The following is a 26,169-nucleotide window of genomic DNA, read 5'->3' on the forward strand; positions in this document are numbered from 1 at the left end:
GCAACGTAATTATTTATTATTTGTTATTGGTCGTCTGAGGCGATGACGTTATGTCTGACCAGCGATGACCAAATGAGGCCTACTTTTCTGCACCCACCAAACCAGTGATGACCAAATGTGGTCCACTTTTCTGGGCCCATCATCAGTCTTCACCACCGATAACTTACGGAAGAATGGCTTTTTGAGCTTCATATTGTCTTTCCAGCATTTCATCAGGCTGATAGGTGTTCGTGGTAAACTTTTATTCTCTCTTGTGAAATCGGTATGTGCTGCCAAAATGACATTAAGTCCTTTCCTCACTGAGATAACGTTGCTGGGCTCATGATTCAGGTATTTCGCTTGTGTAAAGTGAGGCAGTATCATCCACGTTTGTTTTGCTATTCGAAGTGCCACCTTTCTTCTTGTTTGTCATTCTGATTGCGACATGGGGTATTGGCCTTTCTTGGCTTGCCTTAGTGGCAGCTGCAAACGACGTTGTGAAAATCTTACACACGCTCCTAATACATGTATGTTGAGGAACACTCCCAATTCAATTCACAATTACTTGATTACTTATCTGATCCATCCGTCGAATCTTCATAGATCTTCTGTAGCATTGTGTTTCAAAGGCATCTATTCTCTTCTTGTCTGAACCGCTTATATTCCATGTGTCACATCAGAACAAGGCCACACTCTAGACAAACACTTTAAAAAAGTCTCCTTCTTTTGTTCAATGTTAACACTTTTTCACAAATCCTTTTCTTGCTATTCTCATCCTGTATTTTATATCCTCCCAACTTTCGACATCATTAGTTATTTTGCTGTAAAAATAGGAAAAGTCGCCTATCACCTTCTGTGTCTCATTTCCTAATGTAATTCCTCCGGCATTGCCTGGTTTAATTCGAGTACATTCTTCTATTACACTTGATTTATCACTTTCTGAAATGCGTAATAGCAATGCAAGACCTGGTAATCTGGATCTTAATTTATGTAGACATAATAAAAGAGAAACTCTAAAAAGATAATAACTGCACTTAAAGAAATCTTTCGAAATAAAATAATTATTTTTTCTCTTGGAAATACCACCTGCATTTGCAAAAATAAACTTAGTGTTGACTGTTTCGGTAAGTCGCTACCCATCGGATGAAACTGATAACTCGAATTCCTCTGTTCCCTTTGAATGATGAAAGATTTTTATTTCCACTATTAATGGAAAAATTCCAACTAGTGTAAAATATGTGCAGTCGTTCGTTTTATGTATGCAGAAGACGCAGAATATGTAGAAATTCATTGAAGGATTTGTGATGTTTATGGAGATACAGCAAGCACAGTAAACAAGATTAGTACAGTTAAAGATGTCTCACTAAAGTTCGTAATGAACTGCAGTAGTGGATGACTACCTGTCATCACTGAAGATTTTGTGCATGAAGTTGATTCTTGAAGATTTTGAGCAGGAAGTTGATTCAGAGGTCTAATGCTAAGGCTATTCGCAAAGTCAGGTCTGATTTCTTGTGAATCATAAACTCACATACTTTTTTTTTCAAAAAACTGTTTCATTTTAATGCTTAAATGTTTTCGGATTTTTCTACATAGTTTCCGTACTTGTTTATACATACCTTATAGCATTCTCAAGCTTTTGTATCTCTAAGTGTGAGGATAACCAGTCTCTTACTGCTTCTTTCACTTTGTCATCTGTTACGAAGTGCTTGCCGCCGATAAACTTCTTGAGATAATGGAGCAAGTGAAAAACTCTCGGTGCCAAGTCTGAACGGTTCGGCGGGTGGACAGCCTGCAGCAACGAAACTCCATATGCCAGAACGCGAAGCCACTTATTCTTTATTACACGCTGAAATGTAGTCAGGGTAGCGCAGGGAGCGGCTGCGTTTATTGTTGTTCCTTGCTGCCTAAACTCGACTAACAAGACTCCATGTTTGTCCCAAAACATGGTTGCCATAAACTTGCGCTCTCCTTGGTCTTCACTTTGACTGTTGATCTCGTGTGACTCCGTTCCATTGAGTGACAAACTCCACAGTCGCGTGAGAGACACATGTCCCGTTTCTGTGATAATGTTATCTAAAAAACTGATCACCTTCCGTATGATTTTGGTCCGACAAAACAAGAGCACAAGTCATTCTTTTCATTTTGTGTTTCTCAGTGAGCAGCCTGGGAATACATCGAGCGCACAATTTGGGAAACTGTAAAAATTGTCTCTAAAAAGTTGCAAAGTTGTTCTATTCACGTTTGGAATCTCCCATGCGAAAGTTGAAATTTTGAATCGCCACTCTTCACATATCTTTTCGTCCATGCCTTTGACCAAATCTTCTGACATCACTGATGGTCGGTCGGTTCACGGTTCATCATGGATATTTTCCCGTCCGTCGTTCTCACCCACTCACGCACTTTTCTTTCACTCATCGCATCGAGGCCATACTACTCACTTATCAGTCGATAAATTTCCGCTGCTGCAATGTTCCTTGCTGTCAAAAATCGAATCACCGACCGTATTTCGCAGTCGCCGGGCTGATCAATAGTTTTAAACATTTTTAACTGATATTGTAAACAGCACAATTGCGGTAATACCAATGCAGATGGCTTCGTTTCTCGGGCAAGTCATGACTGGAGTCAGTCAGATTACGCGTTTCGATGTTCGCAGGACATGCGAATAGCTACAGCGATTAGGAGGTTACTTTCCGAATAACTCACTCCACAATTTTGTCTTTATCTAATTTCTGAGCTTTCGAGAAGTGCTCTATGTGAAATAGTCAGCAGTGCTACGACAATGTGGATTACATAAAAAATTCCCTTTGGTACTTCGGTTATACCAGTTTCGCAATTCACGTTTCATGGAGTCGAATTGTGGCGACAGCTGGTAGCCAATCACAGGAATATCTAATCTCCACTTGCTTCCCATGTTCCCTACTTTTAAGAACCATTGACTGTCCCCTGACACTGCAACCTGCCAACCAAAAATGTGTTTCATTGAACCTAGAGCAGTGCTTGTCAAACCAGGCAGTACATTTTCATGAGAATGGAATACAAAAGACGACTAATCGTTTCGATAAGTGGCATAATTATGTTGGAGATCAGGCTGAAGAGTAGATGAAGGTACGAGGGGACTTTAGAATATAAGTATCACATGCCGTCCCACACAAAGGTCACCACGCAACAGGAGTGGTGCATTTTTAGAAGAGAGTACGTGTTCTGGGTGTCCTGAAGACACAGTTCTGCTGCGTTATGGCTAACAGGTGCATCGCATTGCGGGAGTGAAATAGGGAAGCGATTTGTGGGCAAACTTAACACAGATTCACCGTTAACTTCTAGCAATATATTTATCAAACGCAATGTAGCGTCCATCCGTACTAAAATGGTGCCAACAACTTGACCAACGCTGCACGGACGTGAGTGATGCTGATGTGGAAAAAAGAGCTCTGATATCTACCATAGACGATAATGTCCAGGAAATCGATGAGCTGTTTTAAACCAATTGCAGATTTTCCGACGTTGAGGACCTTCACGCAGCAGTTCTCGAACAGCTCCATGAGTAAGGAGCAGATTTCTATCGTCAAGGAATTGAATGACTGGGACAAGTTACCGCTTACAGTGACTTGTTGACAATGTTGAAAAACAACGTCTTGCATTTATGACACTTTCAGCCCAGGCTACACTGTTGCCAGATTCCTCCCACCCCCCCATGTTGAAAAATTACCCAGTCCAACATTGCAGAACCTGTTGAATGCTATGTATGTACACAAGATGAAAATACAGAACTCGCAACATGAACGTGGTGACAATGATTTAACATCATCCATCAGTGCCACGTCCAAACGATAAAGTAAAATCTACAGAGCAGTACTTCATTGTTCTACTACAGACGCACATATAATTACTGTATAGGCACCAGACTTTTCGTCACAACATAGACAAAGCAACTTAACAGAAGACCCTTGACGTAAGCACATAGTCGTTCTCCCATCATTCCATTTTGGAGTTCAATAGGGAACAGAATCACTAGCTGTGATACAAGATACCCTCGATTACACGTTGTATGATTGGTTGCACAGAACGTATGTTGACATGATTTTGAAATAGAAACTTATGGTGTCGCATCTAACACATAGATCAGTGCACTTTTGAAGACAACTAAGTCAGATTTCGAAATATCACGAGGAAAGTGGAATCGTTTGTAGCGAAATACAAAAATATGTAATCAGTCAAGCATGCTGGAAAACGCTAGAAATCAAGTAATTCACGTCATCATCGCGAACACATTGCCAAAGTAGAAAAATATTTGTGAAACTACACATGGGAAAGGACTTGGGTATCTTGGAATATCAAGATTATTTCACAAGTTTAGCAATACTTCTTTTCTCAACTACACTGTTTACGTATCTAGTTGGTAAAGTATCTTTAAATCTCTGGAAGCGTATAGAATTACACTGTGTAAGGTTTTCATACATTTAAAACCTGCTATTGGTTTTAACCAATGCCTACCGTGAGATGGTAGCTTTTCACAGTTTGTTATCACTAATGCAGAAACCGACTGTTATCAATACGCAAGTAATTGACGAATACTGTGAAAGTGAGTTCCTTGGTGGGAATAGACAAATTCTAGGCATCAGCTTCTGAGGTCTGAACGTAACAGAATCTTGCTGATATTGCACTGATGGCGTTAACAAGACAGAAGAAACACTAGATCGCCTCAGACTCTGTCTCACAACAACTGTCAAGCACATGGCGTTTTTTGTGCGTGAACTTGATAGATCTGTAATGATGCTTTCATGATAATGATCAGCCTTTTGCTATGGTATTCAGAGCACACGCGTCGAGTCCATTTAATGTCTAGCAAGCCTAGACGCTAATTATAAATAGTGCGGAAATACGACTGCAGCGCTACGGAAACTGCAACAAGTATTATAGACTGCCCGTACCCCCAATTCAGCGAAGTTGGATAGCATCATGGATGTTGACGTCATCGATGACGTCCTGGATCACCATTTTGAACTGTAACATCATAAGCCCACCATCTCGGATTTCTGTCTTGGATTTTAAACTTAGGACAAGTTGCCTACTTCCACTGCGACATTTTGAAGAGACTCAGTAGGACACAACTGTGCTGGAGCTAAGACGATTCTGGTACCAGCTCCAAACACTTCTGAAAGCTATGATATTGCGCATCTATTGACAGCCCCATATGAACATGATTGGGTTGCATTGATGGTGTGGCCATTGGAGACAGTGCAGAAGCTAACAATTGGGAATGAAATTAGTTGTGTCCATCCAAAATAACAATCCTGTCATTCATTTTAAGTGATTTAGTATAATCATGGAAAATCTAGATGGAGATGGGTATTTAAAATATCATCTTCTCGAAAACAATAATGGCTCAAATGGCTCTGAGCACTATGGGACTTAATATCTGAGGTCATCAGTCCCCTATAACTTAGAACTACTTAAACCTAACTAACCTAAGGACATCACACACTTCCATGCCCGAGGCAGGATTAGAACCCGCGACCTTAGCAGTCGCGCGGTTCTGGACTGAAGCGCCTAGAACCGATCGGCCACAACGGCCGGATTCTCAAAAACAGTTTCAGCGTCTTACCACTGTGTGTGTGTGTGTGTGTGTGTGCGCGCGCGCTTGCTTGAACATGCTTATATCTACATGCATAAAGTAACTCGATGCATATGCTAAAATATCCAGCACAGTTTAGTGTGTTTGGTTCATGGCTTCGTGTGTGTGTGTGGGTGTGTGTGTGGGTGGGTGGGTGGGTGAGTGCGTTGTTGGGTGGATGGGTGCGTGTGTGTGAACATGCATACATCTACACGCAAAGTAACTGGCTGTATATGCTGAAATATCCAGCACAGCAGTAACACATAGGCAGGACCAGGATGCAAACAGATCGTGCAGACTCACTTGGTGTCCCTGGGTGTGCCGAGCCAGGTGATGGGGCAGAGACAGATGCCCAGGACGAGCGTCCAGTAGCAGAAGGAGAAGTCGAATTCCCAGGAGGACGACTTGAGGCCCAGAAGCTGCAGGTTCTCTGCCGCTGTCATTACAAAACATACACCACATTACTCAAAGCCCTCCATCTGCACTACAAACCAACATATACAATAATGATAATTAATAATATTCCGAATTTAGCCACATCAGTACCACGAGAAACAGCTGATCCATTTTTTTTTTTTTTTATTTGTAGTCCCCAACACTTCTTCATTCTTGTTATCTGTTGTTCTTTTCTTCCTTCTGTCGGCGTCCCTCTTCTCTTTTTTTTATTTTAAAAACTCTCGACTTTTTCGACTCTTCCCATAAATTCATGTCTGTTTTCTATGTCTTCGTCTGTTATTTCCGACTCCTCTAGATCTTTCTGAACTTCCACAAGCCATGAATATGGGATTTTTGAATTTTTGTCGAACAAACTGGATTCTTCTTTGTCAGCCTTGTGTAATCTATTATTCTTAAGCGCCTGTAAAATATAGTGCTCCACCTTCTCGGTGTAGCTACTATATTCACAGTTTTTTCGTACACCATCTTGTTTCTTCTCAGTTCCAAATCCTATCTTCACACATTGGAGCCAAAATTTTTCGAATAACTACCGAATAGCCTAACAATAATTTTTTTAATCAAACCTTTAATATTTTTAGTTTCCAAGTAGTTTAACTCAAATATGAGACCCATTATTACTTTAAAATGGCATTTTGCAGAAAAACAATTTTATTTGGCGAAGTTGAGATTTTAGACATTCATTTACTAACCTGTTTTCGTTATCAAATATAGCTAGCTAGACAGAAGAAACAAAGGGCCAACATGGCGAGCTTAGCGAACTGGAAACGATTTCTGAATTTACCACGTGGAGGGATACAACGGGAGAAGAAAATACTGCGTAGATTCTCTATCAGTACAACCCCTTTTCTGAAATAGTGCTATCTTTTTCTCTTTTTTACGATATGATTGTCATGGAAAACGATATACGCTATCTGATAAAAAGTATCCGGACACCTATTGGTGGATATTAAATGGGTGTATCCAACCTTTGCGCTTTTGATGGCTTGAATTCTGCTGTGGGCCCTTTCAGTAAGGTGTCTGAATGTCTATTGAGGAACACTAGCTCCGTCTTCCTCAAGAGAAGAAACGCGAGAAGGTAGTAATGTTGGACGCTGTGGTCTGGAGCGAAGTCTGCTTTCTGACTCATCCCAAAGGTGTTACAATGGGTCTCTGGACAGGTCATTATATTTCAGGAATGTTATTGTCCATAAACCATTGCCTCACAGAAGCTACTTTTTGACAGACTGCACTGACATTCCGATACATTCACCGTCTAGACACTGTACTCCCACTGTACATAGTACACAATACTGTAAAATGTGCTCATATTCATCCGCGTTTAGCGTTTTAATAAGTGCAGCAAGGGAATCATAACGTAACCATGCAAAGCGGTTGAGAGGTATCATGTATCGACCCATGCTCAAACTCTCATATTAGTATGTGGTGTGACCTCCACGGGCGGCAATGCAGGCGCCGGCCCTGGCATCCAATCAATCTTACAGATGGCGAATACTGTCCTGGTGAAAGTTATTCCAAAACTGCTCGACTCGTGTATGAAGTTCTGTAAGTGCTGTTGGTCGACGAGTCCCATGAGTGCCTTCTCATCCCATCACATCACGCAAGTGCTCTATTGGATGCACGTCCGGATATCCTGTTGGCCAGGGAAGCTGCTGCACGTCTTGCAGAATATATTGAGTTTCATGGGCGTTGTGTGGGCCAGCATTATCCTGTTGGAACAACACATCACCTTCATGTTGCAAAGATGCCAAAAGAACAGGCCTAACAACATTCTGCACGTACCGAGTGCTCGCTAGCGTCCTCTCGAGGAACACTGAATGTGAGCGAAAGTTGAACCTTATCGCACCCGAGATCATTAGGTCTGGGAAACGGTCCGTGTTTCTTCGACGAATGCACTCTACGAGGCAGCGCTCACCAGGTCTACGTCGTAAGTGCAAACGACCATCACTTGTGTGTGGGCAGAATCTGCTTTCTTCGCTGAAGACCACGGCGCGCCACTACATCTTCCAAGTGATGCTCTGATGGCACCAGTCGAGACGTGCACGTCGATGCTGTGGCGTGAGTGGATTTTTTTCCTTTATTGTCATTTCATTCTCTTGCCCCATATGGGCAGGGGAGCACTGTCAGTGGCACAATCCACAGCTCTTCAGCCAAGTGACATGACAACTAAGACAAGAATAAAATGTTACATATATAAGGCGATAAAAAAAGGGGAACATAAAACAGTGTAAGGGATGTTAATGGAGGTAAAAATACACTGACATGGAGACGTTCATGGTGGGGGGGGGGGCAATTAAAAAAGTCATCATAAAGTTAAAAAACACAGTTGGCGATTCTTAAAACACAAGGTAGACACTGAATGCACATGCACAGGATAAAAGTCGGCCACAGTATTAAAAACACTCCAGAACAACACACTTAAAACCCACTTGGAGCACACTTGATGTCGAATAAAACTGCCAGGTGGGACCTGCCGAGGGAGAGGCCGGAGAGGATGGAAGAGGAGTGCAAGGGGCAGCAGGGGAGGTGCCGGGATGAAGAGAGTAGGGGCGTCAGCAGGTACACTAAGAGGCAGGAGACTGGTGGGGCAGGAGATGAAGAGGGAAGACAAGGCAGGAGGGAGTCCAGAGACACTGAAAGGGAGCACAAGAGAGGGAGGGGGAGTAGGAGGGGGAAGCCGCTCAGGAGAAGGGAGGGGGAGGGGAGGGAGTCCTGAGGAGGAAGCAGGAAGATGGGATTATAGTTAGTAGGAAGGGTAGATGTCAGGGCGAAGCTCATCATCCGGGAGGGGTAGATGGTGGAAGTTGTGTTGGGAAAGGAGGCGGAAGGTGTGGAGATGGGGAGAGGGTGGGACACAACGGTAAAGGTGCGGCAAAGGGTTGGGGGTGGAGAGGAAGAGAGACACCAGGGGGTGAGGGGGAGGACAATATATAGTGTGCGGGTGTGTTCAAGGAAAAGGAGAAGGTGGGGGAAGGAGATGAGGTCATAGAGGATGCACGAGGGGGACGGAAGGCGGATGCGGAAGGCGAGGCGAAGCGCATGGCGTTCGAGGATTTGGAGGGCTTCATAGAACCAGGGAGGGGCGGAAATCCAAGCTACGCTGGCATAACACAGAATGGGGCGGATCAAGGATTTGTAGGTGGTGAGTGGACAAAGGGTTAGAGGTGTACGTGTCCATAGTCCCTCTATGGGTGTGAGAATGTTCGCATGGCCACTGACACCAACATAATTGCATAATCGACACAGTGCATCAAACTTGTGAGGCAATTCTCCGAAAGGACCATCCCACAATTTGACCCCTTTATAACTCGCTCAGTTGGCTGTAAGAAGCACGAATGCATCTCATCGGCATGGTTGCCTGCTTGCTTTACACTTCTGCGCGTCACTGAGACCTCTGCCTGTGAGCATTCCCTACTAAAGGATACACACAGATGGCGTTGTGGTAACTATGCCACAATTCTATCTGTTGGCGGGCGACGTTGAAACTATTATCAGTGCATTTATTATTCCCAGGTGGCATATGCCGTAATCGGATCAAAATCAACGTCGTCTTTACAGGTGTACTACTTTTTTGTCTCAGTGTATAACGTAATTGTGATTAATTCGCTTTGTTACCGCAATAACTCTTGTTTCTGCGAAAATACCTTCACATCAGTGAAGAGGCCTGCAGCATGCAAGCTCCAAAACGCACAACACTGCCGAGCGGGGTAGCCGCGCGGTCTAGGGCGTCTTGTCACGGTCCGCGCGGCTCTCCCCGTCGGAGGTTCGAGTCCTCCCTCGGGCATTGGTCTGTGTGTCGTCCTTAGCGTACGTTAGTTTAACTTAGATTAAGTAGTATGTAAGCTTAGGGACCGATGACCTCATGTTTTATAAGACCTTAACACAAATTTCCAGTTTTGCACAACACTAAACACAAGTAATACAACACCCCTCACACTGATGCAAAGGTACTGTGATGTGGTTGCCATCTCTGCGGGTACATCTGAGCATAATGTCGCTCTTCCACGGCATTCTATAGAGCCGCACACGGGGTGCACATCGGCCAACTGTCTAACAGTAAACCTATCCATTCTGTAGTGTATCACTGTTAACATACAACCGACATCGACAGACACAGAAGTGAGCAGTACGATCCAAATAAGACATACAGCGCATACCGTCGACGTCTGCACTGTTGTACACTATTTTCAGTACAATACAAATACAAAGCTAATTGGGGCAAGAAAACAAACTAAATGCAATAAATCTGTAATAAGCTGGCGGAGACTGTGACTCCATTATGCCAAAATACTCAAAAGGTATAGCTGAACATCCTGAAAGTTTTATCAGTCTAGTTCTGATTCATCCTGTATATTAACTCCAACTTTTTTTTGTTCCAGCTCAGAGAATAAAATAAACTCGCCATGCCTGATTTGTAGCTTGTACTTTATACCATGTGCTTCAAGTGAATCCCTTGTTTTCGTTTCTGCCTGTTCCCAGCAAGCCATGATTCTTCTGACTGGTGTGATGCGACCTTTTTCATCTCAGAATAGCACTTCCACCATAGGTTCTCAATTATCTGTTGTATATAATCCAATCTGTGCCCTCCCCTGCAGTTTTTACCCTCCACAATTCCGTCTAGTACCATGGAGTTTATTCCCCAATGCCTTCAAGTACGTCCTATCATTCTGTCCCTTCTTCTTGTCAGTGTTTTCCGGATGTTCCTTCCTTCGTCGATTCTGTGGAGAATCTCTTCATTTCTTACTTTATCAGCCTACCTGATTTTCAACCTCCTTCTGTAACACCACTTCCCAAACGCTTCGATTCTCTTCTTTTTCGCTTTTCCAACTGTCCGTGACTGACTTCCTTACAAAGCCGTGCTCCAGACCTAAATTGTCAGAAATTTCTTCCTCAAATTAAGTATATTTCTCTTGGTGAGGAATGTTATCTTTGCCTGTGCTAGTCTGCTTTTTATGTCCTCATTGCTTCGTCCGTCATGGCTAATTTTGGTGTCAAGGTAGCAGAATTCTTTAAATTCATCTACTCCGTCAGGCCAATTTTGACGTTCACTTTCTCACTACTCTCATTTCTGCTACATCACATTACTTTTGTCTTTCCCCAGTTTACTCTCAATCCACATTCTGTACTCGTTAGACTGTTCTTTCCATCCAACAGATTCTATAGTTCTTCTTTACATTCACTAAGGACAGTAATGCCATCAGTGAATCTTATCCCGATATCGTTTCACCCTGAATTTTAATCCCACTCTTGAACCTTTCTTTTATTTCGTCATTGCTTCTTCGATGTACAGATTGGACTGTAGGGGTGAAAGACTGCTTCCTTAATAATCCGAGCACTTTGCTCATTATCTTTCAGTCTTATTTTTCCCTCTTATTTCTTTTACATTTTGTATATTACCCGTCTTTCCATATACTTACCCCCATTTTTCTCAGAGATTCCAATGTTTTGTATTTTTTACATTGGCGAATGCTTTTTCTAGGTTGACGAATACTATGAGCGCGTTTAGATTTTTCTTTAACCTGGCTTCGACTACCAAGCTCAACGTGAGAATAGCCTCTCCGGTGCGTTTACATTACTTAAAGTGAAACTGATCGTCAATTTTCTTTTCCATTTTCCTGTATACTATTCTTGTCAGCAACGAGGGTGCATGAGCTATTAAGCTGATTGTGCGATAGTTTTCGCCCTTATCTGCCTTTGCTATCTTCGGAATTTTATGCGTGATATTTTTCTGAAAGTCTGATGGAACGTCGCCTGTCTATCAGATTCTACACATCAACTTGAATAGTCGTTTGGTTGCCACTTCCGCAAATGATTTTGGAAATTCCGATGGAATGTTATCTATCCCTGCTGTTTGATTTGATCTCCAGTCTTCTCTTTTAAATTCTGGCTCTAATACTGATCCCCTACGTCATCCCCATCGACTCCAATTTCTTCTTCCAGCACGTCTTTCCCTTCATGGAGGCCCTCATCTGCTTACATAAAGCTGTTTATCACAGTATCAGCATATCTTAGAGAAATAAAAGTCATTTCTGTTTCTTTTTAGTAATTTTGGACTAGAGTGCCATCAGAAAATGCTGTAATATTCTAACAAACACTACGTTATCGAATAAATGATTCTTTATTTCATCACTACAGCACTTAATGTGGTACTGATTCTAAACTCGTCAACGACCAACACTTTCACATTCTAGTGGCACTGTTCTCATAGTTATGAGGTCTTTGTTATGAGTTTTCTGAGTACTGCATATATTTCAGTTATTTTTTAACGTAAATAGTAATGGAATTACATTCTTAAATTTTGGTGACACACACCAATTTCTTGAATTCAGTATTTCAATACTATTTTGTCACAGAACAATGCACCTATCGCAAATTACACTTTTCATTCATAAAATACAAACTCAGGACTGAAGAGGGTATTTCAGCGTCATATCCGAAAACAAGACCTCCCACTGTACTTCGTGGATTGGCTCGTATGAACAGACTCGACGCATAAACTAAAGAACTTGTTTATGTATTGCTTTCCGTTTGTTTCCACCTGGTTCTTACTTCTCGAAGTACATGGTGACTATATTTTGCACTAGAAATACTTCGAATTATGTCCGATGGGTTAATTAATTCAGGAGCATCGTGATAGGTAAGATCAACAAGATAGCCAGTTTATCATCTTCCGGCGCTGTGAGGAAATAATAAGCGTAAGAAACATTTTATTACCGGGTATTTTCCTCAAAATCGTGTGAATAAGATGCAAAGCATACAAAACAAGCGAAACCAAAAGCGTGGGTGTTTTAATTTTGTACTGAATGTAACAAGTTATCCGAAAAATAACTTAAGATGCGGATATGCACTAGTGAGCCCAAACATGAACACTGCCCACCGCGCCCCTGAATGTCACATTTCTTCCTTGTATACACGTCACATGGTAGCTCCAAAAACGTAACATAGTCTACTCTTCGTATTTCATTATTTAAACAGACTGTAGTTGTAAGCTCTAGTATTTTATGTGGTGTGCTAAATGAAGTTTCGCATGTACTTAACAATGTCAACATTCAACTAGAGTCAGTTTGTTCTGAAACATTCTATGACAGCTTTTCTTCCTTTCTCTGCCAGACGTACTTTTATTCTTGTACCAGTACTTGCACGTTTAGGAAAAAAAGAAAAAGACTAAATTTACGGATCTATCACCTAAGCAGTTTGGTCCCATAAATCTTACCACAAATTACCACTAAATCTACATGTTGTACCAGTGTAAGCAGATGAGCATTGCTTTATATCAAAAACAAAAAAAAGGACCTAAGGTGCCCTGTGGCACAGCTTACGTGCTTCGAATTCAATTTGGATATGGCCGTATGATGGACATGTATCCCGTGTGCATCAAACTGCAAAAGGTAAAGTGTTAAAATACCGTGACGGGAAAAAACGCAACATGAGAAAGGAGTTGTGCGATCTAAACGGAAGTTGATAGGCGTGATCATACACCTGAAAGGTGATGTTTATACAAATTTCGCACCAGTCGCATAAGAGCGGCGTTAGTATTGCCACTATGAGCATGCAAATCAAGTTTCCTTTAAATAAACGCTATAACTGTCGTGAGAATCAGTTACCTTTGAGATTAGACGTGGGGAGTTGATGTTAATAAAGAATGCCTTTAAGGTGACAAATACGCCACTATCAGCACCTCACTGCGTTAGAAAGTGTTCGTCTAATAGGGCTACGAGAGGCTGGATGTTTCTTCTGTAATAATGCAGAAACACTTGTTAGGGATATGGCCACTCTTCATGACTGCTGCCAGTGGTGGCCACGACAATGTACGGTCGCAAGAAGACCGGGCTCCGGACGACTAAATGGCATTATCGAGAGGGAAAACCGCCGTGTTCGGCGTATGGCTCTGGTGCATCGTACTGCATCTGCAGCAGCAATTTGAGCAGCAGCTGGCACCACAGTGACTCAACGAACTGCTACGTCAAGAACAGCTGCGAACCAGTCGCCCTGTAGCGTCCATTCCACTGACCTCAAACTACCGTCGTTCGCGGCTTCAGGGTGTCTAGCGAGAGCTCATTGGATGGCAGAGTGGAGGTCTCTCATGTTTTCTGTTAAAAACTGGTTCTGCCTAGGGTGCCCGTGATGGCTGTGTGTTGGATAGAACCAGGCGAGTTGAGAGCCTGCAATCAACCTGTCTGCATGCTTCACATATTGGACCTATATCTGGAGTTATGGTCTACGGTGTGATTTCGTATGACAGTTCTCGTGATTACCTACGTTCCTGAGGACAAAATTGTACCTCATCCTGCTGATTTGATCTGTTGTGCTGCCATACATATTGCTGTTGTAACCTAACATGCTCTACAGAGTGTCGACATGTTGCCTTGGCACATATCTGTCTCCATTCAAGCACATATGGGTCACCATTGGACGACAACCTGAGCGTCATCCACAAACAGCATTAACAGTCCCTGTATTGATCTACCAAAGGCATGGAACTCCATCCCACAAACTGGCGTATGGCACCTGTGGAATACAATGCATTCACGTTTACATCCTTGCATTCAACGTTCATATTTGTAATGCTTTATCTCGCGTTTACATTAACCTGTCATCTTGCAATATTAATCACTTAAGTATGCTACCTAGACAAATGTGTTCCCGAAATTTAACTACCCTAATTATTTTTTGGTGTTTCGGTTTTTTTCCTGTTAGTGTAACTACAAGTTATATGCACACAGAACTGTAATTAATTATTTTTTCTTGTGAACATTTATCAAAATACCTTTCACAAAACACAGAATAGCGTATCGATTTGAATTTAGAATAGTGTGAAGATTGTCAATTTTATGTTTTATATCATGATGATTGGCACTGTAATGAGTAGATTGGAGTCAAATAAACAAAAATGTTTTTAAGTTATATTGTAATATTGCAACTTAATTTAAAAGTGAGAAGAGTAATCTAAAAATGCATTTAGCACAAATATTGTTAATGTTATACATTTTAAAAATGCACCGATGATAATCATTTTAGAACGAAAATAGCTCACATATACGGCTCGGAGTAGTGTTGTGTAGGTTGAACACCTTCCTCAACGAAGGGTGTATATCACGTTTTTGGAAATGTTGAGTTTTCACTTGAATAAAGTTGAACATCGCATGAGGCATGCTTCCATAGTAACAGACGTCTTTCTTTCTGTTTGTAAGCTGAGGTGGGAAAAACGTTGTATATCAATAAAATAGCAGTTGTGACTGATACGTGTTTCGGTACAACGGTTATTGTAACTTTAAATACAGGCAAAAAAGTGAAAACAGATCCATCAAATTGGAATGATAATGCCAAGAAAAGTAAAAGAAACAGTGGAAAAACTTATAAATCTACAACTGGCGAATAGGCACGTGGAAAAACTACGTGAAAAGTGGTATGTACAAGAACGTTGTATATCATTATAACCTGAAACTTGTACACAAGAATAAAGTCATATAAGATTATTGTATTCCTAAATCATTATCACATTTAAATTGTACCATATTTCAGTTTCAGAGCACAATATGTAACGCCCATGGCTGCTTTAAAATAGATTGTTCTATGATAAATAAAGATATAAGAGAGCATTTATTTAAGGATGATTACAAACTAAACTACAATGCTCGATCTCAGCAACTAAGTAACTTAACTGAACTGTTGGAACCACTCACAAGAAGAGATCATACTGATGCCTCATCACATGGAAAGTTTACATTTCGTTATTACTTATCAATGAAGGTAAGAATGTTGATATTTGTCTAAAAACGTACTGTGATGCAATTCCAGTTAGACCTCGATGCATCTGGAGTCTACAGAATAAATTCAAATCTCTAATTTGGAGCCCACGTGATAACCACGGTAAAAATTCAAATGACCATCATGCAATTACTGGTGCACTGAAGGACGAAACCAGAGCACACATTAAAAGTTGCGAAGCAGCCCATACAGTACAGCAGGCGAAACAGACTTGATTTAACTGTTGGTTGAAGCCTATAAACAAGGAGATGTGTCCAAGTAGTCCAGCAAGTGAACATCTGCGTAGAGATATTATTAACTTTGAATTTAATTTAAAGTGCGGTGTTCCTAGATTAAATAACGTGTAAATATTGTGATCAGTTGTTTGTTAAGCTTATTTCCGCGGGTGACGAGGAAAAACGACAACAAATATAGACAAAAGTAATCCCCACCAGTCCCAAGCTGAATTAGTATATAAAACATTGCATGCTGATATTGATAAAGTAAAACTCAACAAAGATTTTGTGGTTCTATGTGTCGATAACGTTGTATATCAATAAAAATGGCGGTTGTGGCTGATACCTGTTTTGGTCCAAAGGTTATTGAAACATTAAATAAAGGCAAAATATGAAAACAGATCCATCAAATTGGAATCATAATGCCAAGAAAAGTAAAAAGAACAGTGGAAAAACTTATAATTCTACTTCTGGCGAAGAGGCACGTGTAAAAACTACGTAAAACGTGGTATGTACAAAAACGTTGTATATCATTATAGCCTGAAACTTGTACACAAGAATAAAGCAACATAAGTTTATTGTATTCCTAAACCATTATCACATTTATAATTTTACAATATTTTAGTTTCAGAGCAGGATATGTAACACCCATGGCTGCTTTAAAATGGATTGTTCTTTGATAAATAAAGATATAAGAGATTTAATTAAGGATGACTACAAACTAAACTACAGTACATTGCTCGATCCCAGGAACTAAGTAACTTAACTGAACTGTTGGAACTATTCAGGAGAACTCATAGTGATGCCTCATCACATGGAAAGTCTACATTTCGTTATTACTTATCAATGAATCTCTAAGCCCACCATATGCAGCAAATTTGTCTCCATTACGACATGCAACTACGTATTATCAGCGGGATCTTACTACATATATCCTTGCTGTATTCTATGCAAGAGTAGAGGAAACTCAACAACATTTGTGGTATGAATTCCAAGAAAATTGGAATCAGCTGAAACTGTCCCATGTCTAAATAAATATGACATATGTGCAAGTGATAGACGATTTATTGTTTTTTCTGACCATCGTGTTGGGAAAAACAACAACTCTACAATGACACTTTTGTACAACTACCTTGTTGTGGAAAGGTACTTTACGACAGCAGAGCAAAAGTTCCTGGTTTCGGAGCATACCTTTCTCCCCAGCGACAGCATTTTTGCATTTATCGAGAAAAAAGAAAGAGTAATGATATCATGGTTGCCTCTGAATGGAAGTATGTAATATCTGAAACTTGTTTAAGTACATCTTTTATTATAAAGGAAATTCGCCAGAATGACTTTGTTGCTCTCAGCGTTCTTGAAGAAATAATGAAGCCCGATCCAAATTAGAAAATTACTACAACTACGTCGTTGGAGACCAATGCAGATGACCCAAATGCACTGCATGTGCGGCTTAGTCATAATGTCATCCAACCTTGCGTACGTCATTTCCTCGGAAAAAACGAAAGGGAAAAACAAACCTTAGGTTAACAGCTTTACACCAACTATGAAATTCCCATTCTTTTAGAAAAAGCTTCTCCCTCTACCAGCAGAACAAAAGAAGCAGTTGTTATTTATAAGTAACTACCCTGAAGTACAATGCAAAGAATTTTATGTGAACTTTTATTCTACGTGAACAATTCAATTTATTTTTTTCTATTTTTAAATTTTCTCTTTGTTATTGTTTCTTGTCCTATTGCAGGTCTAGATTCTTTAATTAGGAGCTTAATTAACTGAACACGTAGTGTTACTTCAGAATGTTGGACAATATATTTGGTTGATATTTTCCATTATTTTTGCCACTGTCACAGAAAATCAGTGTCTTTTATTTCTGCTATACAACACTCTTTACAATGTACTTTTACAGCATATACAACGTTCTTACATGGAAATGAAATTAAGATAATTTTCTAAATGTTGTAAAAAACATACATGTTTCTATTCTATAATACATACTGTATCACTTCATCACATATAATAAAACCTGTAAATAAACAGTACCAAAGGAAAACGATAATTATTTTCTCATCCTGTAAAATTGTGAAATTGTGATACACAACTTTCTTTGAGGGAGGTCTTCGGTTCTCGAAATAAGTACGTGGAGTCCATATTGTCATTTAGTCGAGTTTTAAGATGGTTGCGTTGAGTATGAATGGACGACGTTGTCTTCATCTTGTGCTTTCGAGTTTAGCGTAGCGCAGATTTAAGCAGAGATGTACAACAGACTCTCCATGTGAGCCACAGTCTACTGTCATACACGGGGTATAAGCGAGTAGAAGTTAAATTATACTACAAAATGATTTGAGTATTAGTCTCTCTACACGTGTTCCTGCTTTTTTGTATAATTCTAATTTCCACAAGTATCATGTGATTGACACAATCACGAAATTCTTGTGAGACGAATATATGCAAATTCTGAGTTATTTAATGAATACAATGAGGAATGGGGAAAATTTCAAATGTTATGTACTCTGGTGCACCACAAATCCAGCCGATTATGATTTGTTGAAGTAAAAGTTTGGTCTATACATGACCAGTTTAAGAACAATTTCTTAAAGATGATGCAATTATGGGGTACTTTGTGTATGCAAAGTGTACAAAAAATACAAACAATACCTTGACCAAAGAGATGGAGAAATGTAGCCTATGGACTGTTGTGATGGTAATGAGTACATTACTGTTATACTTTTTGCTGAGCCTACCGCATGTTGCACGGAAAGCAACTGAGACGTTTGCATAATCGAATTTTATGAATGTGTAAAATGTTTCAAGGATGTTAAATGCTGGCTGTCTGGCTGAAAAAGGCTGAAATAAATACCTAAAAAGACTATCCTCGATTGTCTTTGTAAGGGCACAGCTATTTCCCATGCTACATGTGCAATCATATGGATCTCTAGCCCTGGAGAGTATAGGGTTCTCATGGCCTATTCATTCAAACATGGCATGTACATTCCGCCATACAATTTCTTATTGTGACCCCAAGCTGCAGTGTTGTGTATTTCAAAACTGAGTAGACACTCACCCACGATCAGATCAGGTACTGCGTTGCCGAAGATATGGAGGTCTAGCAGTATGGTCACAAACTTGCCAAATTTGCGGCCGTAGGAAAGTTCAGCCAGTGCCGCATATGGATACCTGTTAAAACACAGTGTATAGTTAATTTACGTGGAACTACTCACTCTTTTCCTTCTGATAAACATCAATAAAAATAAAGTATGACTCATCAGTACAGGGAGGAGAACGAATGTATAAAAGACTGAAAACATTTAAGTAATGAAGAATAGCTCATAGTGTCGGATCAGCTTTAGTCATGTGCGGTGAAGCAGTCTGACGTGGCATGAACTCAATAAGTCGTTGAAAGTCATCTGCAGAAATACTGAGTCATGCTCCCCCTATGGCCATCCATAGTTGCGAAAGTGTTGCTGGTGCAGGATTTGGTACACGAACTGACCTCTTGATTATATCCCATAAATCGGTCGACAGGATTCATTTGGGGCGATCTGAGTGGCCAAATCATTTGCTCGAACAGTCCAGAATGTTCTTCAAAACAGTTCCCCAGTGACATGGCGCCTTGTCATCTGTAAAAATTCCATCATTGTTTAGGAACATGAAGTCCATGAATGGCTGAAACTGATCAATTATCAGTTCAGCTGCTTCAGAGAACCCAGTCCACTCCACGTAAACACAGTCCACACCATGTTACAGCCACCACCAGGTTGCACAGTGCGTTCTTGACAACTTGGGTCCATGGTTTTGTAGAGTCTTCGCCACACTCGAAACCTAACATCAGTTCTTAGCAACTGAAATCGGGACTCGTCTGACCCGGGCATGGTTTCCCAGTTGTCTAGGGTCCAACTGATATGGTCACAGTCCAAGAGCAGTGCTGCATGCGATGTCGTGTCGTGCTATGAGATCTGAAGTTTTTCCTGCGTACAAAAAATGTCTAGGGTAGTCAGCCGGTTAGCGTCGTCCAAAAGGCGCGCTATTTCGGCAAGCCGACTTCTTGCTATCTTCATGTCTTCTTGGTGTCTGATTGATCTCTGATGGATGCTGACTTTATATAATCTCCACCCTTCTCCCGCAGCCTCCGTCTGGGCGCTTCCGAGCGGTCCGTGGCCGACAGTGGGGGAAGGGCGGCGCTGGGTGGTGGGGGAAGGGCGGCGCTGGGTGGTGGGGGAAGGGCGGCGCTGGGTGGTGGGGGAAGGGCGGCGCTGGGTGGTGGGGGAAGGGCGGCGCTGGGTGGTGGGGGAAGGGCGGCGCTGGGTGGTGGGGGAAGGGCGGCGCTGGGTGGTGGGGGAAGCGCGGCGCCCCGCGACGGATCATGGGCCGCAGTTCTTCCGCGGCTACGGCCGCTTGCGGAACTCTGCCGTCGTGGTGACAATGCTTCTTCTTCATCATCTTCTTCTTTTGCTAAAGGTGTCCTGACAGGAGCGGATTTCCGTGTAGACTGTCGTTGTGATTTAATCATACTCAAAGCTGGATCCCAGGCTTTGCTTAACTGGAAACTGCTGTCTTTATTTATTAGTTCGTCATGCAGCCGGATCTCCATTGCCTCTTTGAGGAGACAATCCCAGAAGGTGTTCGATTGTTGTAACACCTTTGTGCGATCGTTGTTCATGTTATGTAATCTGGCCGCACGGTCGACAACGTCTCCAAGACTTTCTGCAGCATCTGAACTCGCTGCACCAGAGTATCAAGTTCACGATGGAGGTAGAAGAAAACAACCACCTTCCATTTCTGGACGTGCTCGTCAAGCTAAGACCAGATGACACACTAGGACATAGAGTCTCTCGTAAGCCGACACATACAGATTTGTACCTGCATGCCTCCAGCTGTCATGCTCCTTCACAGCGAGAGGGTGTTCTGAGCACACTGGTGCACAGAGCACGCGAAATCTCGGACTGTGACAGCCTAGGAGCTGAATTGCAGCACTTGCAGGCCGTGTTCCGCCGAACGGTTACAACAACCGGCAGATAAAACGCGCCTTAAGACCGAAGAAGCCGAGACCGCAGTCTTCCGAGGACGAAGACAAACCGGTTGCGACAGCGATCATACCATATGTCGGGAACACATCAGTAAAGATCGGCAGAATACTCGGAAAATATAATCTCAAGTGCGTGTTTCGCCCTCCATCCAAAACGAAAACATTATTAGGATCAGTCAAGGACGACTTAGGACTCCGGAAACCGGGAGTTTACAGCATCCCTTGCCAGTGCGGGAAAATGTATACAGGCCAGACCATCCGGCCAGGACAGGAGAGATGCAGTGAACATAGACGCCACACAGACAACGCACAGCCGACCAAGTCCGCCGTGGCAGAGCACTGCATCTCTCATGGACATGACATGAACTACGATCGCACAAAGGTGTTACAGCAAACGAATACCTTCTAGGATTGTCTCCTCAAAGAGGCAGTGGAGATCCGGCTGCATGACGAACTAATAAAGACAGCGGTTTCCAGATAAGCAAAGCCTGGGATCCAGCTTTGAGTATGATTAAATCACAAGGACAGTCTACACCGAAATCCGCTCCTGCCAGGACACCTGAAGCAAAAGAAGAAGAAGAAGCAGCATTTTCACCACGGCGGCAGAGTTCCGCAAGCGGCCGCAGCCGCGGAAGGACTGCGGCCCATGATCCGTCGCGGGGCGCCGCGCTTCCCCCACCACCCAGCGCCGCGCTTCCCCCACCACCCAGCGCCGCGCTTCCTCCACCACCCAGCGCCGCGCTTCCCCCACCACCCAGCGCCGCCCTTCCCCCACTGCCGCCCGCGGACCGCTTGGAAGCGCCCAGACGGAGGCTGCGGGAGAAGGGTGGAGATTATATAAAGTCAGCATCCATCAATCAGACGGCGGGGGTCGACGCCTCCACCCAGACGGAGCCACCCGAGCCGCCAGTTGACGTGACGGGCGGCGTAGAGGCACCCATGGAGATCGAAGTGGAGCAGCCTGCTCTCCCTCCTGACGGGGAGGTCGAGCCGCGGGCACACGACGAGGAGACGCACACGGAGACACCCCCAGCTGCTGCGGCGGGGACTGAATTCCTGCCGCTCACTGCGGACCGTGTGGTGCAGATGTTCCGGACTATTCATGGCGGGACACAACCGCACCTGGACAACGCCTGTCCAGCCACTCCACTCCACAGGACGAAGACCGCTTCTTCGCAAGCTGAAGAAGTGGTAACAGACGAAGAGCTGCCCCTCCCGCTCCCAGACGAGCGTAGCGTGCAGCCCTTCCTCAAGAAGATCGTGGCGTCGCTGAAGGACTGGTCGTACCCTCACGGGGAAAACCCATACCCCTTCACGCCGGCGCACGCGAAGCCACCACTGCCTCACGTACCGTGCGACCTTACGCTCATGCGTCCCATGTTGCGTGAGGCAGTAACGAAGAAGGAGCTGATTCTGCTCAATAGCCGCCCCATCTTCACCCCTTCGGACTGGGAACACATCTGCCGGGTCACACAGAAGTGGGTGAAGGAGGAGTGGCGCTCCGGCAGGCGTCAGCCTGCCCCAGAAGACATAATGATACACAACTACTTCGCTAGTCTAAACTCAGCGGGGTAGCCGAGGCCCATTCCAACGAGAGGCCACAAATACGACAACAGAGGAGTTTAAGGAGGAACAGCAGCACTGCTGCTTAGCCTCCACCATCTCCGGACTGAGGAGGTCCGTGATTTTCTAGCGAGCGAGATCAATCAGACACCAAGAAGACCTGAAGATAGCAAGAAGTCGGCTTGCCGAAATAGCGCGCCTTTTGGACGACGCCACCCGGCTGACTACCCGAGAAATTTTCAAGATCGTGTCGTGCTCTTAGCAAAGGCCCTGACGTCGGTCGTCTGCTGCCATAGCTCATTAAAGCCAAATTTAGACGCACTGTCCTAACGGATACGTTCAGCGTACGTCCAACGTTGATTTCTGCGGTTATTTCATGCAGTGTCGCTTGTCTGTTACCACCGACAACTCTACGCAAGTGCCACTGCTCTCAGTCATTAAGTGGAGGTCGTCGGCCACTGTGTTGTCTGTGGTGAGAGGTAATGCCTAAAATTTGGTATCCACAGTACACTCTTGATACTGTGGATCTCGGATTATTGAATTCCCTAACGATTTCTGAAATGGAATGTCCCATGCGTCTAGGTCCAACTAATGATCCTGCTTCAAAGTCTTAATTACCGTTGTGCGGCCATAATCACTTCGGTAGTCTTTTCACATGAACAAGTGACAACTGAGAAGAAATGACAGCTCCGCCATTGAATTGCCTTTTTATACCTTGTGGACGCGACACTATCGCCATCTGTATTGTGAATATCGCTATCCCACGACTTTGGTCGCCTCAGTATATATACTATGCGTCGGAGGGTGTCGGTGACCTGGCAAACCACTGATCCACATTCTCTGTTCTTTAGATCCACTGGGTTCAGGTAAGTTTATAACACCCCACATTACATGCTACTTTTGTAGTCAACGGATAAGTCTTTCTTTGTTGCGATCCAGTGCTTCTTTTTACCATTCAGTGTATCTGAAACCTTCCTTTGGTTTACACAGGAGCTAAATTTTTCGCTATCTTGCTTTTCTATTTCTTCTCAATACCTCTTTGCCGTCCTGTTTTCTCTTCCCCTCTATGTATTCCTCAAGACCTCTTTTTATTATTCAGTTCGACTTAGAATACAGTCAGTTCACTTTTTCTTTATTTTTATTAATCTGTTCTTTTTCCTTTGTGTGTTTCCGATTGTTAGCAAAATCCACGTTTCAGGAACATGCAGCCTTTTCCTGTCCTCCAGGTCACTACAGCGTACGTCAGAACACACAAAAAAAAATATTTCATGAGTCGTTACATCAGTCTGAGAGCAAAGTTGCTGTAAAGTACCCTCCAAGTCATTTATAAATGCTACCTTTGCAATTGTTATTTTGTTTTTACAGCTAAAGTACTGCTCTATTCTCTGTTCTCCTTCTCAAATAGAAATATTTTTAAAAATATTCTTTCCTCAATGTAATACTATTTTAGATATTTCTTCCTCAAATTAGAGGAACCATTTTTCCTTACATCCCCAGAAGACTATACTGTCTTCAACACATCCTAAAGGATTTATTCCTGTTATGCAAAGAAAAATGTATTGTATGAAAAGCATCACACTCTCTGACTTTTATTTGTATCCCTTAATCATTCATTCTTCTAATTTGTATCACATTATCTATTTACAGCAGTAAATTGAAAAATGTGACAGATCGGTATCAATCTTTTACTACACCTTTTTCCAGTCCTATTACTCTTGAATCTTGACCTTTCACCCTGACCACTATCTTTTGTTTTGATTAATAAATCTCTTTTTCTTCAGTCTACTCTTTCTCATTAAGTATGAAAATTTCTCCTATTATACAGTATTAACAAGGCATCACTGGTCGTATTAAGCACATACAATTTGTCTTATTGTCAATAAATAACTCTCCTGATACTTTTTTCGTTATCAGTCTTTCGACTTGTACCATGTGGCACGTTATGAATTCCTCTCTTGTTGGACCTCTTCATCTCGAAGTGGCACTTGCAAATTACGTCCTCAATTATTTCTAGGGTGAATTCCAATATCTGTCTTCCCCCTCAGTTTTTTGGCTCCCTCTACTACCATAAAAGTAAATCCCTGATTAACATGTTTTCACCATCCTGTCCCTTCTCCTTGGTTGTGTTTTCCAAATGTTCCTTTCTTCACGGATTCTGTGGACAACTTCTTCATTTACTAACTTATCGTAAAGGTAACAGATTGGAAATATACACTTCTCTTCTGTCTTATTGCTAGGTACAGTGTTACATGAGTATTGAGAGGAATGGAGTTTGGAAAGTCGTTGCTCAGAAAGCAGGAAGAAACTGAAGACGATTAATGTTGAAAATCCGCAACTAGGTCGTCAGAGATGGAACGCAAGCTAGAGTAGGGGAAGAAAATCGGTCACATTCGTTTCAAAGGTACGATCTCGGTATTTATCAAGCGTTTTAAGTAAATCGTGAAAAACCTGTTAGTACATTGTCAGTAAGGGATTTGAACATTCTTAATTCGAGTGCGACCACATTCCTCCGTGCCGTTCTAAGAAGGTTCGCATAGGGGTTTAAATGCGATATGCAGTTTTGCTGCACCAGTGGCCAGTCTAGTGCTGAGCCGGCTACAGCAAAGAATGCGAGTGTTGTTTACCTGTTCTGTGCAGCAGTCGCGACAACTATAGTATCGCAGACAACGCCCTTACATTCGCGAGTAATAAGCGTAAAAACGAGATCTTTCTTCATACTTAGGCACAAGTCTGAGAGCGTACACTTTCGTGAATTTGGAGCACTGCTTCACTTGGGAAATAACTGTCGTTCACCTAACACATGTCTACCCTGTTATAAGGATAAGGAAAATGAATCAAAACCACATTACCGACGAGGAATAGAACGTTAGTCCCGAGATTACGAAATCATTATATCCTGTATCTCCGCCAGACGCGGTACATGGCCTTATCTGGAGAAGATGCCACAGCCAGGCAGTAATAGTGTGACACCTCACACAAACACTACCAGCAAAAGAAATTAGTACACCCTTTTAGAGGTTCCTAATTCACTCGAGATTTGTTGTTGCAATAGAGATTGAGATGATTACATTTGCACATCAGTAGCAGAAGCAGTTCGAAGGCACCGCTTATCGACCAATGCTGAAACAGTCATATTAGCACGTGGTGTAGCCTAGACAGGCGGCAATGCAGGCTCTGGCTCTGGCATCCATCACGTAGATGGTGAATACTGTCTTGGGATACGTTATGCAACGTCTCCTCGACCTGTTCACGTCGCTCTGTAAGAGTTGTTGATTGACGAGTAACGTGAGCCACTTCTCGTCCCATCATATCCCAAACGTACTCTATTGGAGACACGTCAGGAGATCGTGCTAGCCAAGATAGTTTCCCACATACGAGGTGCGGCTAGAAAAAAAACCGGACTGATGCTGGAAAAAACATTTATTTACAATTATTTACAATTTCATGTTATCTCCTTCAATGTACTCTCCTCCTCGGTCTCTACACCGCTCCATACGAATTTTCCACTGTTCATAGCAATGCTGCAGATCATTTTCGGTAAGTCCATACATTACTTCCGT

General features: G+C 42.6%; 1 protein-coding gene across 1 annotated transcript in view; it reads right to left on the reverse strand.

Moving 5' to 3' along the window:
- Window positions 1–26,169, reverse strand: part of LOC126203126 (uncharacterized) — a 214,838-nt gene that overhangs the window by 57,937 nt on the left and 130,732 nt on the right. The window contains exons 4-5 of the mRNA XM_049937373.1: window positions 19,085–19,197; window positions 5,894–6,026 (exon numbers count right to left, since the gene is read on the reverse strand). Coding sequence (XP_049793330.1) covers window positions 5,894–6,026; window positions 19,085–19,197 — 246 coding nt within the window. The remainder of the gene's footprint in view (window positions 1–5,893; window positions 6,027–19,084; window positions 19,198–26,169) is intronic.

Source organism: Schistocerca nitens, chromosome 9 (genome assembly GCF_023898315.1).
Source record: "Schistocerca nitens isolate TAMUIC-IGC-003100 chromosome 9, iqSchNite1.1, whole genome shotgun sequence".
Taxonomy (NCBI): Eukaryota; Metazoa; Arthropoda; class Insecta; order Orthoptera; family Acrididae; genus Schistocerca; species Schistocerca nitens.